Source organism: Coenobita brevimanus, chromosome 11 (assembly GCF_032717465.1).
Source record: "Coenobita brevimanus isolate Jiangsu-jjx chromosome 11, ASM3271746v2, whole genome shotgun sequence".
NCBI lineage: Eukaryota > Metazoa > Arthropoda > Malacostraca > Decapoda > Coenobitidae > Coenobita > Coenobita brevimanus.
In genome coordinates this window covers 11531143-11545356 of record NC_136964.1, presented here as the reverse complement: position 1 = coordinate 11545356, position 14214 = coordinate 11531143, and the positions used below count along the sequence as shown (strand labels likewise).

Here is a 14214-nt window from a genome sequence, read left to right as displayed (position 1 = left end):
ATATATCAAGATAGGTTCAATTTTCAGTCATTACGGAGCTAAGATTACTGACGACCTTATATGTTGAGGGACCACTTTCCCCCTTAAGGCCTTCAGTAATTGTAGCTCTGTGATGACTAAAAATTTTACCCAAGTTAGCATGGAATTTCTTTCCCAAAATTTGCCAGTAAAAAAGGCTCCTGAAGTTTCGGAAAATTTATATGGGATGCCATGTTAGTTTCCCCCAACTTCCAGCACTAACTTGAAGTTTGAGATAATCATCATGATCGAGATAATAATAATCCATCCATCCATCATCCAATCCTACATTGCCCCATGAGGAGTGTAGGAGCCCGGGGCTAAGCAGTTGGTCCCGACATTTAAGATGAGAGTGAAATAAATAATAATAATAATAATAATAATAATAATAATAATAATAATAACAATAATAATAACAATAATACAGTGACTTATAATGAGAGCTGCCTGACTTGTAGGTTTCTCCTCAGTCCCTCATACTCTATAATCCGTCTACCTTAACTTGGCAGTGAGGTCCGTGTTTTCCAGCTTATATTTACCATAGCTTAGCGGCAGGAGGAAAAAAAATAATAATAATACGGCTCTACACCCTTTCCACAGCACTTCTTTGTGACTAGCACCGTACTCTAGTGTTAAGCGTTTGCTACGGCTCAGCATACAAGATGGTGGGATGGCAATTTTAGGCCAAGTTAGAGTGGACGAAGTATAGAGTTAAATTATCAGCGTTTAATTTGCAAGTGTGAAGAGTGACACAAATTTTTACCTCACACTAGATCCATCAACATCAGAGGGGTCATACTACCTCTCCACAACCCCTCACACTAAATCAGTGTAAGGGGGGACACACTACCTTCCCATCTCCCCTTCCACACACTAGATCCACAAGTATGAGGGGGAGATAACACACTATTTCTCCATCTCATTTACAGCCCCTCATACTACATCCATCAGTGTAAGCGGGGTCATACTACCTTCCCACCTCTCCCTCTACACACTAGATCCAGAAGTATGAGGGGGAGATACTTATTTCTCCATCACCCTTACATTAAAGTCCCTCACACTAGATCCAACAGCATGATGGGGGACATACTGCCTGTCAACCTGTTCCTTCGCATACCAGGTCCCTCAAACACTAGATTCAACAGTGTGATGGGAATATACACACTATTTCTCCGCCTCTCACACTACAGTCCCTCATTCTAGACCCAACAGTATGATGGGGGGGGGGAGGACATACTACCTCTCCAGTCCTTCACACTTCAATGTCCCTCAAACACTAGATTCAACAGTATGAAGGGGATATACACACTATTTCTCCACCTCCCTCACACTAGATTCAACAGCATGAGGGGGGACACACCACCTCTCCATTCCTTCACACTACAATGTCCCTCCAACACAGGGGGCAGACACACTGAGTTCCTCCACCCACTCCTCCTCCCACTAGCTCTGTTATCAGCATGAAGGGGACATACTACCCTCACACACTAGGAGAATGTTGTTGCTAAGATAATGGCAAGGACTAATAACAAAACTACAACACATATGATGATCATAATTTTCTTCTGTGGAGAGAAAAAGAAAAAAACGAAATTACAAAATAAATAATGGAAGGGAAAAATACATACCTACAATACTGAACATAAAAACTACTATAGATATATCAGGAAGTCCTCTTTATAAGGCCAGACTTTATTTATTTATATATGTTTCTGTTACCAAGTTCAAAATTTTTAAACAATTGCCTATTAGAATTCTGTTGCTATGAATATGGCATCGTATTGGCTTTTTTTGAAGTTCGGGTTTGTCTTATGCAAATTTTAAGCAAAAATTTTTATATTAGCATGCCTCCACTTCTCAACCCCTACACAGCAGGGAGGCTGCCAGAGATCAAGCTGGGGAAAGAAAGAAAAAAAAAAAAGTATACCCAGTGTGTACTTTAAGGTATAATACCCACATAATGAGGGGAATTGTTGGGTGGCATAGAGACAAAGGTTAGAGCTTGAATTTTTTGTTTCTCTAACATTTTATAAAAAACACAGAATTTATCATAGCTCTGTGTAGCCCAAAACATTAGTGAAAATATAGAATTCAAGCTCTAACCTGTCTCTCTTTATTTTCTCTAAAGTTTTTGGCTCTAACGTTAGCCTGAAACATTAAGGAAAATAAAGAATTCAAGCTCTAACCTGCGTCTCTCCCATCCAATACTTCCACTTGCTGCAATGGATCACCAAAATAAGTAAACTGCTGAGGAGGGGCCATTAAGTCTCCAATGTGACCTAAAATGACTCTTATAACGAGGACTGCCTGTGACAACTACAACTACAGGCAAAAGTTAATTTTTATGAGGATGCTCATATTTATGTATATGAGGACAAAATCTGGGTATGGCTTATCAAACAGGACATGAAATAATAGGTATGTGCATTAAAAATTTACCTCTAAGTTCGTATACTGTATATATACTGTCTATACGTATATCTGCTCATACATTTATACTAAACTCAATGCTATTCAAAACTTCTCAGGGTTTATGGGAAAAAACTAACATAACAATAATGGAAAGGATTCAAAAGGAGAAAGAAGATATATATGGCCATATCTGCCAAACTGAGTCCACAAAGATCTGAGCAAACTAGAACACTTGGATTTTGAAAACCAATGGGGATATGAAATGGTTAAGCCTTTGAATATTATGATATCTTTATTACAATCTTGGTATCATTTTACAATTATAGTTAGTTTTGGGGAGATCTCTTGCAGTAAAGGGATTAGAAAAAATCTTCATTAACTCCAAAAATAAAGTAATATCTTTTTTTATTTTGTCTTGCTTCCTCTATCTGACCTTTTGCATTCAAGGGAATAAAATAAATCTCTCTTATTTTAGCCAATGAGATATAATGCTTTAAATCTTATTCATGGTATCACCTCCAAGCTATTTCATTTATTTACGGAAGAACTCATGAAAGTTTCCAAAACTCCTTTCAGTAGCTTAGTTTATGCTTTTTAAGGCCTTGAACATGCATGCACATGTTAAAATTATGTTTACATTTTACTCCTGTTGCCACTAAGCTATTTTATTGTTTACAAGAGACTTTTGAAGCTGGGGTAAATGAAATACATTGGGGTGTTCCTTTGTCTCTGCCTAATTTACATAAGTGAAGTGTTCTTTCTCTCTGCATGATCAAAATAAAACTAGCGTGTGTTCATTTCTCTCTGCATAAATATCGTAAAATTGGTGATCCTTTCTCTCTGCATATATAAAATAAATTGGGGTGATCCTTTCTCTCTGCATAAATGACATGATATTGTGGTGTTTCTTTCTGCATTAGCAACATAAAATTGAGGTGTTTTCCTTTCTCGGCATAAATGACAAAAAACTGGGGTATTCTCCTTTTTCTTTGCAAACTCAACATAACAAATATGGCCATGAGACTCCAAACTAAAGAAGGCTGCCAAGCATGAGAACAAGATTTTCCAAGAGTATACAGTATAGACTGTCCGACACCAGATATGTCCACCCTCTTAAAAAGTCGACACCTCCTCACCACACCAGAAGACATACGGACATGACGCAGGAGCACTAATACACCAGCGAACCTAAACAAAATAATGAAGGACACTAACAAAAAACTATTATGCTGTACAAGTGAACGGAAATATTTCATATGCTTCAAGTCCAGCTGTTCTACTGCTGAAGATTTTTTTATGAATGGAGGACACCTGTAACCTCGTGTATGGCTTTTTCCTTTTTCCTTTCTTCTGTTTATATATATATATACTAGCAGTACATCCTGAGGGACCCCCAAATTATTTCTAAACTGAATGAAAAGACATATTGAGGTCACACAAATGCTACTCAGAAATTGCTGACAAGTAAAAATATCTGGAGGAAACACGTACCTTTCCAAAACAATGCAGGCTTAAAGTAACAACTACTGTGACTCCTCTTATACTGAAAAGGAGACAGACTTCCTACAAAATCATTAATATCTGCATGGTCTTGCTGGACAAAAAAATTATGTAAACAATGCAAAAAGAAAAGAAACTAATACGTCAAATTAATGTTTTTCTAAATACTTACTGATCAGTGAGAAAAACACTCTAAAAATTTTGATATCTAAGTTCATAATCCCTCATGAATCACTTACATGTCATCAAAATTTTAAAAAACTTCACAGCAAGATGCAATGCTGTACTGAAGTTATTACATACTAATATTCACTATACTTCTGCTATGTATTAGTGCTCCATTAGCAAAGAGACTCAACCACTGAACTAAGCACTACCAAACTCTTTTAAAAAGTTAACTGGTTGAAGAGAGAGAGGGAAAAAAGGCACATAGGAATAACTGATGTCGAAATCATCAATAAATTAACACATGGCAAGGCTATGGCAAAAAATAATAATAAAAATATTAACAATAAAATAAATAATAAAACTTAAAGAGAAAAGCTTAACAGAAGTAAACCTGAGTTAGGAACTTTCTGAGCTACTGGTAATGTCATCTTCCAAAAGTTGCAATAAGAAAAAGGAAAATTTTTAACCTCTTCACTCTGATGTCATTTAAGTTTTACTCTTGCTGTCTCCAGATGATTTTATTCAGATCTGGACGGGCTTTTTGCACTTAATGGATTAGATACAGCCTTCATTATACTGAGCTGTTTTTACTTTAACTTGGCCCAAATTACCATCTCTTCTATCCTGAATTCTGGGCTGTAACAATAGATCAGCATTAGAATATGGCGCTAGTCATGAAGATGTGCTATGGAAAGGATGAAGAGCTGTAGTATAGTTTTTTACTGCCACTGAGTTACTGTATGTGAAATACGCTCCAAAAAAGGCAAAAATCTGGTAGCCAAGTTAGAGTAAAAGAGTATAGCTTCCTCACTGCCAGCTGGGTCTCACACTGAATATAATCATCTGGCTGCAGCAAAAACAACACTAAAAAGACACAGCAGTAGTGATGGGGCTGCAGATGCCCGCAAGCATTCATATATAAAAATAAAAATAAACTGGAAAAAAGAATAAGAAAAAATGAACACAAAATCTACCTATAACTAAATACAACAACCATCACCAACGAACGGACTCTATCCCATCTTACAATTCAACAACTTTCTCTTCTGGATGATATTTTAATCTTGCTGCCACCAAATTATTTCATTAGTCTTCAGAGAACCCCCACTATCCTGTTTTATCTTGGAAGGAACAATCCTTTGGGCTTCTTGCTTTTGGTTCTTTCTTCCTTCGTAAATACATTAAATAAACAGGCCAACAGAGAATATACTAGTACGTACCACCAACTTATTAGTCTTCAGAGCCACACTAGTGAAAGGGTTAATGAAGAATATACCAGTTATACTGGTACATATCTTACCACTCCATTTTAAACTCTCCTTAGTCATAAGCCTTGGTAGTTTCCACAACCAAAGGGGTTCATAAAACAATAACACCTTCAGTTCAATATCTCTTCTATGTAAACAAAATAGGTTGGAGGCAGCAAGTATAAAGCATCATTAGATTGAAGTAGTTAACCTGGCAAACTTGGCCACACCCCCACCTTGAATGCTGACCTGTGATTGGCTGAAAACTGATGGGCTATATACACATAAATTTTAAACACCTTTATATATACATTTCTTTCTCTACTTTCACCATCAACGTACATTATTTCCTATTTATAAGTTGCTATATTGTAATTATTTTTTCTACTACAGCCATCCGTGAAAGCATGCTGGAGCCTTTATAAACAATACAATATGGGACGAAAATAAAATAAATAAATGAAATTTAAAAAATCCCAGTTACCTACCAAACTAATTTCCTCCAATTTTTTTTCCATCATGGGTTGTATAGAAAAAAACCTGTGGCATTTTAAAAAACATTCTTGATATAACCAGGTAGTTGCCAATTTAAATCAAAGCTGTTGCCAATTTAAATCAAAGTTGTGTTTAATATACTAAAACAGTTTCCATACAAGTGATGCCAAAAACTGTGCAAAACTAGCTTAAAAACTAACTTTACTGGCAACTATGAAACTCAGCATGCAAAGACACCCTGTTTTAAGTCACATTTCTTTTCAAAATGTAACAGATTTTCGATATATGGTGATGTGAAATGGACAGCAGCAAAATATTAAATACTGTATTCCTACTATATAATGATATGTCTTGAATTCGCAATGCAATATATAACATCTGAAAATAATTTTTCTGCATATGGGGGTAACAATTTCATAATAAAATGCACAGGGCTTGACATAGGAAAAATCTACAGCACTACCGTTCCTACAATCAAATCAACCAATCAGCTACAAGGAGGGGGCAGGGCAACTTTGCCAGGAAAATAAAAACGGACTATAGGACCCAGAAACTAAAGTACACAAGAGGGAGAAGAGGTAGAGAGGACTGTCTACGAGAGGAACTGAGAACGACAGACGTGTCCTGATCATCTCTACTACAATGTAAAGGTTCTCTATGAAGGAGTAAATGCTCAACCAACTCTTATGTTCAGCTATATTGGTTTTGTCATATTCAGAGTTCATACATGGTTAGTCCTGGTTGAGAATCCAAAACAGGCTTGCAATCAATGCCCCGCCATATCTAACATCTCTTTTTGTAGGAAGAACTGGGAGGGGAACATGCTGTGTCTTCCAATGCACCTTGTTTTACCTGCCAATAAACTAAGATCTGCTACTGCAGAAAGAACAGGCATGGTAAGATCATACTATTTTTCACCTAAGAAGAACAACAGACATGGAAAGATAATAACTGACAGGAAATTCAATATAAATTCCCCACGAGAACTAAAATTTTGCTCAGGACATGAGATTTCAAAGGAGCCTATACCTTCCATTCCTCATCCTTACTGCAATACAAAGAGATGGGAAGACTATTGACCCCTGTCCTTATTTCTCCAGCAAATAATAGGGTCTGTTTTTACACAGAGAAGAGACAAGGAGAGATTACAACCCCCATCCCTCAAACTTCACACAAAGACAGTTGACATTTATGACAAGGAACCCATTGCAAGTCTATTTATCAATCTCTGCCAAGGGTACTAACTTGAGTGCACACAACACCATCTACTGGTTATGTATTCCCACACCACAGTCACTGATATCGGTAACTAACAGGGGCCCTCACAGTGTACGACAGAATGACTCGTAAAAAAGATACTAAAACACCAAAAAACACCCAAACGAAAACAAACAAAAAATAAACAAGGAAAAAAAAAAAATGAAGCGTCTGCCCCTTTGGTACGAGGACTAACCTGTTTCCTGAATGTTCTAGAAGGATGAGTTCCCATACTGAAGGGTTAAGAGCAGTCCTCAATTAACCCCCCCAGTATGAAGATGCCTGATTAAAAGTCTTATCAATGCCCTATGCCTTAACTAAGCTGAAGTCAGAGCCTTTATAATGGTGTTAAAAGTAGTCTCCATTAACTCCTCCACTACGGCAACAGCAAGTTTTATGTCAGGCAAATTTTTTTTAGCTGGTGTGACCTCTTAGAGGGAAGGAGTAAGGAGCAGTTCAAATAACCTCTCCTTTTACAGTTCAAATAACCTTTCCATTAAAACTGTCTGCCTTATAATTTTGCTGAGGCCAGATACTTTACTCAGCCAACTTGTGACCCTCATAGTGAATGGGTCTATGAAGAAATCCACTTTTATCAATGCTACTGACTTGCTGATGTGACATTATAAAAAAAAAATAAAGATAAAAAAAAAGGTAATGAACAGTTCCATTCACCCCTTCAGTACAATAACTAATTATTGCCAGTGTCACACTTGAGACAGATAGGCAGATAAATAGATAAATACAGAGTCACGCAGATTTAAAACGCAAGTCCTCATACCAAAGTGCCAAACAGCCCCCGAGCATCCCAACCACATGAGCTAGTAGCCACATCCACTCCTCCCTGGGCTGTATTGTGACTGATTTGGGAGGCTCCTCAGCACCTCTTCTTTAGTGACTTACTCTGATCACACCTCAATGTTCTGTTGTACACTACTGTATCTACATCATTTCAATACCAACACAATCTGGATCAACAGCCTACAAGAGCATATTGGTGCGTATATGTGGAATAAATCACTAAGGTAGAGGTGCTAGGAGATTTCTAGGATCACTCAGAATACAGCCCTCTCTCTCACCACCACCTTCTGTTGTCTACTCACCCGTCTCGCTCGGCTTTGGTACCGGATGGCTTTCTTTGTGTCCTGTTTGGCAGTGTCCACATAATCTTGCGCTTCCTGTACGTGATTCTCAATCCTATTCATCAGTTCACCCTGTTTTTGTGGCCGGGGATGGGGGTAGGGCAGGGGGTAGGATGGGGGATGGTGCAGGATGAGGGATAGGATGGAGGGTACACAAGTTCGGGAGACAGTAGGTGGGTTAGGGTCAAGACGACAGAGAGGCAGAACACAAGGAAGGTCAAGGAGACATTTTTGGCAGTGTTAGAACCAAGTAAACCCAAGACAAAGGAAAATAAAAGAGTTGGTCACAGTTAAAAAGATGTTAATTTGCAGGGAAAGGAGAGGGTGTGAAGGATACAAGTTTGTCGAACATTAAAACAAACTCAAGGGAGGTAGTTCACACGATGACACAGGGCGTGACAAGGATGGGACAGGAAAGACAGTAGGGTCATTAAAGGAAAGGGAGAAACCAAACCACCGGTAAACGTGAACCGAGGAGAGGGTTGACAGGGGGTAAACACAGCAGTCAAAGATGGTATATTAGAGGATACAGAGGGCAGCAGTCAAGTGTAGGAAGCCAAGGAGTTCCCAAGTACACAGACACAGGCACCGGAAGACAGTCATCACACATCATTTGTTTCGGTTACCAAGTTTCCGTTGTTATGAGGTGTTTGGTTTTAAGAGTTGCAGAAATTACATTTCAGGAAGGGAGTAACAGTTGCAGAGAATGTTGTTAATGGAGGCATTTTGGTAGTAAACGTAGGGAACATAATCACAATCGTGTTTAAAATACAGAAATGATTCCATACACATTAAGAAACACAGAAGATTAATTGTACATAAGAGCATAATGAAGTTATCGGATCCCATGCCATTTATTTCGAGTGCGGCGTAACATGCAACACCGTGTGAGTGAGAGATACGTACACATGCGCGTGAGGCAACACATACACATGCACATGCACAATGTAAATCAGATCAAGAGAGAAGAATGTGAGTAACAGATACCACGAAGGATGGACATGCAGAAGAGAGAGAGTCATGCAGATTATCAGTAAGAAATATTGCATGAGGGGTAATCAGGATGGGTCAAATATATATGTAGGAAACAAGGGGTGAAAAAAAAGAGAAAGGAAAAATACATTAGCATCTAGCGGCAATGATGGTAATAATAAAGTGAAAATTCACTGGTTACTCACCTTGCGTGCTTTGCTCTGATACTTAAGTGCCTTTTTAGTGTCCTCCATAGCTTTGCCGACATATTCGACGGACTGATCTACGTGATACTCAATCCTATCAATCATCTCCCCCTAGTGGTTGTTGGTTGATCGATCAATCGTGGGTTGGTGAGGGAAGCAGGCATAGAGGAGAGAGGCAAAGAGACACAAAAAACAATTAATGTTGACACACTCAGCAACAATCCACATGTGTAAGAAGAAAAAAAAAATCAAATCAAACGAATCCTGATGGTGGTGGCTACAAAGACACCAATACAAATATAAACTTTCCATTGCTACAGTAGTGTACAAACTCTTGTGTGTGATGTGCAAGGCCTACATTGGGTTATAGGTAAGAACATTAACACCCTAAGTCACACAGATCACCTTCTCACCTTACTCTTGCTAATAATGCATTTTATTTCAGCTTAGCATGCTCTTTTGTACTAAAGGGGTTTATTTAGACTATTTCTAACCCCTCCAGCTTGAAGAGTCTGTGTTAAGCTGAGGAAAATAATAATCACAAGAATAAGATGAAAACGACATCCACAGACTCAATAGGACAACCTCTTCTCTCCGATGACCTGTTTTTAGTTTTAATCAAGCTAGCACTGGACGACTTTATACAACTATTATTATCATTATTTTAGTTATTGAATGGATTACTTAAGGCAATATGTATCCCTTCTCGACAAAAAACATCTTCTGAATTTAAACATCATCCAGTTTGAAGTCTACCCTAAAATTACAAAAATCATCAAGGGATAGCGAGAATAAGATAAAAAAAATTGATCATCGGATTGAATGGGTTAAATGCACAAGAGTTGCATTCAGATACAGTCAAAAATACTAATTGAACAGCATAAAAAACTATATTCCAAAATCATACTGCCATTTTTTTTTCAAGTCCAGGAATAGTCTCTAGAAGCACCTAATAAAAATGTGGGACACCAGACTGAACCTCAGTGAGATCTGCAGCTCTCGTTCAATCTCGTACGGGTTCAGAGCTGGCGGCCACGACGACGTTAAAAAAAATAATGAAGAAAAGGTCTATGTCAGTTCATTCCTCTAAGAGAACAAAACAACACTTTAACCCCCCTCATGCTCAGGACAACTCTAGTACTCTGATGCTCATGATTTTACATATGTGAGCATGGCAGACTGAGAGACAACACTGGAACTACACTATCATTAACTCTCTCAGAGTTGGAAAGGTCTCATTTTCTGTTAAGGTCAATTCCAGATTATCTGATCTGGCTCACATTTTTGGGAGTCTGATTTCACTACTGGCACTGATAAACTGGTACCATCAACTCCTTCAAGGTCAGGGTAAGTCTAGAACTATATTATATTTAGACCAAACTAGATTTAGCTTAGATTAGGCAATGCTAGATTTAACTTATACTAGGTCATACTAGATTCATGTTAGAGTCAGTCCTGTGAGCATGAGGGTGTTACAAATCAAAGGTAAATAACCCTGGAATGAGCTAGTCTCACATCATGCCATCAAACACAGGGCCAGCTGCTATGTACAGTCTACCTATAACCCAAGCATAGACTCCTGGCAACGCACGGACACAGAACCTAACAATACGATCATCTTGGGTGATGTTCTAAGTAGCCTTGGACACCTTAACTCCTCTTCTTTGGCTATTTATTCCACGCATAACACCTTAACATTCTCTTGTATGTTACTGATGTAAACGGTGTTGATGTTAAAACAACATGAACAGCACGCATGAGGATGTTAAGGTGTGATAAGCAGGATAATTCACTAAAGAGGAGACACTAAGACGCCTCCTGTGCCACCTAGAATACCATCTTGTCCTGTCCTCTCCACCGGGGAGGGTGGAAAAAAAATAATAATAATAGGAAAAAAAAACAGAGGACATCGATGCTCTTGTTTCCAATGCTGACAAAAAATACAGACAAAGAGGACATCAGTGATCTTGTTGCAAATTTTCAAGGACAGAAACAATACTGAATGAACAGGGACAACAATGCTCGTTCCAAAATTCTCGGACAAATAAACGTAAACATGGAGGGACATCCATCCTCTTTTTGTCACAAAAAATACTGTATTAAGAGAAAATAAGGACATTGTTATTCATGTCCCTAAGTTATCTGAAAAAATAATAATAATAACCGTAATAATAAAAAATACAAAGCTAGAATATGAACATAACCTTGATGCATACAGAGAGAAAACAAAACAAGAACACCAATGCCCTCACTACATCTTCTTCCCAGATAAAAATAATATAAATAAAACTGAAACTCACCCAGCAGACTGACTCTACACTGACGGACACACACCCGCCGAAATCTACTCTGGATTCACACCGCCGGACTCTTACGGCCATATTATTAAAACTGAGTGTGCAAAGGTGCAAGCAAGCCATGGATTTATGAAGTCTGTTTATGGACATTATCATATCACATGGAACACTTGTATTTCTGATTAACCAGCATACCACCCTGCTGTTGCTGTGGCTCCAGACTCAGCTAAATGTGAACCTGATGGAGTGCAGGATGAAGATGCCATTTTCCTGCATTCCACCATCCTCCTCACAACAGACAGGGAGGGAGCTGAAGGACGTCTGTATAAAACTTCTGCAACTTTGTGATGATGTCCCTCTCCAGCACCATATAAAGTCAACCATTTTGTATGATTACATTTACAGAACACCTGTAACTTTTACAAATAATCAGTCCACATCCTAAACTGTATTACCAAACATAGTCAACAATGATATAAAGGTTAAACACGCTGCATCATCATCAAAAACTCAAAATGTTGTAGGCTTGCTAACACCTTGACAACACAAGTTTTAATCAGTATACGGCCATTATTCTGACACTCCACTTTATCCTCTGAATGACTAGCAGTCACTTTGGAATAGACCGCTACATGCTTCAGGTTCTTTATGCAACCTATCATCTCCCCCTAGTGAGGTCACTTAACCCTTCTGGTAGGGAAACATCCATCATACTTTATTCTTGCTACCACTGTTGTTTTTGATCTTGTGGCCCCAGGCTCATCTGGACACAGAACAGAGCCAGTGGACAGCAGAATAAAGCCACCCTTCTCCTGCAGTCTACCATCCTCCTATCAGAGGATAAGAACAGAGGTGAGGAGCTAGTTATACTGGTGCCTCTATTTGAAGGCATCCCTCTTCAGTACCCAACTATTTTACACAGCTTGGGTGATACTTCTTGAAGTGTGGAGGCTGGATACAGCCCTCACTTAGCCACTCACCACCAGAACTGTCCCCCAACCTGAATAAAATCACTAAGATGCAGCAAGAATATAAGTATAAAAGACGTTGCCGGATTCAAGGGGTTAAAAAGGTAACTATTAACCTCTTCAGTAAGATGACATCTTTCCCACTGTACTCTTGCTGCCACTAGACCATTTTTCCATGCCTACGGAACATTACTTGATCTGGAGGGATCAAAATTGGTCTCCATTAACCCCTCCACCACATGGCATCTCCTGAAGCTTAAGAAATTCCTCTGGAGGCAGCAAAGAGATACAGAAGACATTATCATAGTGAGGAAGTTAAAGGCTTGTATTCTCAATGGCACACATCTTTTAGCACGTTTCCCTTGGTGATTTATTTCGTATATTACACCTTAACACAGTTTTGTATGCTATTTAGTACATCAATGTAGTCGTCATCAATAACATACAAGACAATACTGAGGTGCAACATACAAAATAAATAAATTAGGAAAAGACACTAAGAAATCAGCAGGGCCACTCAGAATGCAGCCTACAATCTTATGTTAGCTATACAGTATCATAGTGTGACAAACAATGCAGATTTAATGTATCAACTTTACAAATGAAAAACAAAAATAATATGGTGGAGGAATTCTACCATTAAATCTCAGCGCATAATGTTTACCAACTTTTAAAAGAACCAAATGAGTAAAAAAAAAATAACAGAAAATAATATAAGGGGGAACAGGTCCATCATACAGGCAGCCATTGTTATGAGTCACAGATGGTTCTCAAATTATGATTTTTTTTTTTCCAACATTAAATGACCTTTTTTTTTTTTTAATATAACTTTTTCCACATTTCTGATACTGTAAATGGAAGGAATTTGGTTAACTGGTTTTAGAGATATCCATAGAACTTTAGTGGGCAAACTATCAAATTTCTATAACTATGGTAAATTAGCAACACTAATGGCTATGTCTTTTAATATGCAAACTTTCATAATTTTTCCATTTTCTCATTCAACTGGTTCTGTGAAAAGGAAATCAGCATTACTAGTGATATGGCAATTTAAAAATAGGCAATTTCTCTGCATATCATCAAGATATATATCACCAACTTCCTTCCATCTAGTACTGAAACTGTAGGACACCAGCCATCTTGGTAGCAATGGGACTTGAACACATAATTTCTACGTAATAATTTAATGGTGATTTTAAATATGAAACAGAAGTCCAACTTCTCTGTAAATCATCATGAAAAATATAACATATCAACATTTATCTTACACCAGGTATTATAAACTGTAAGACACCGGCACTGGAATCAGAACACCCAGTTTTTTCGTAACGTAACGTTGATTTTAACTGTGAAATCGAAGACCAAAAAACTACAACAAATGGCTCCCTGTACAACCATGCACACACTACTTGGGTCGGGGAATTTATAACATCTACAGCTTTAAGGTCGGAAATTCAGTAACATCTACAGCTCAGTGGGGTCGACAAAAACTCTGGTCATGTGTGTAACGTAAACATGTGGGTCATGCACAG

At 38.1% G+C, this 14214-nt stretch overlaps 1 protein-coding gene across 1 annotated transcript in view; it reads right to left on the bottom strand.

Moving 5' to 3' along the window:
• Nucleotides 1–1454: 1454 nt before the first annotated feature.
• Nucleotides 1455–14214, bottom strand: part of Syx1A (Syntaxin 1A) — a 102091-nt gene continuing 89331 nt past the window's right edge. The window contains exons 8-10 of the mRNA XM_080282080.1: nucleotides 9419–9528; nucleotides 8201–8321; nucleotides 1455–1583 (exon numbers count right to left, since the gene is read on the bottom strand). Coding sequence (XP_080138206.1) covers nucleotides 1506–1583; nucleotides 8201–8321; nucleotides 9419–9528 — 309 coding nt within the window. The 3' untranslated portion in view covers nucleotides 1455–1505. The remainder of the gene's footprint in view (nucleotides 1584–8200; nucleotides 8322–9418; nucleotides 9529–14214) is intronic.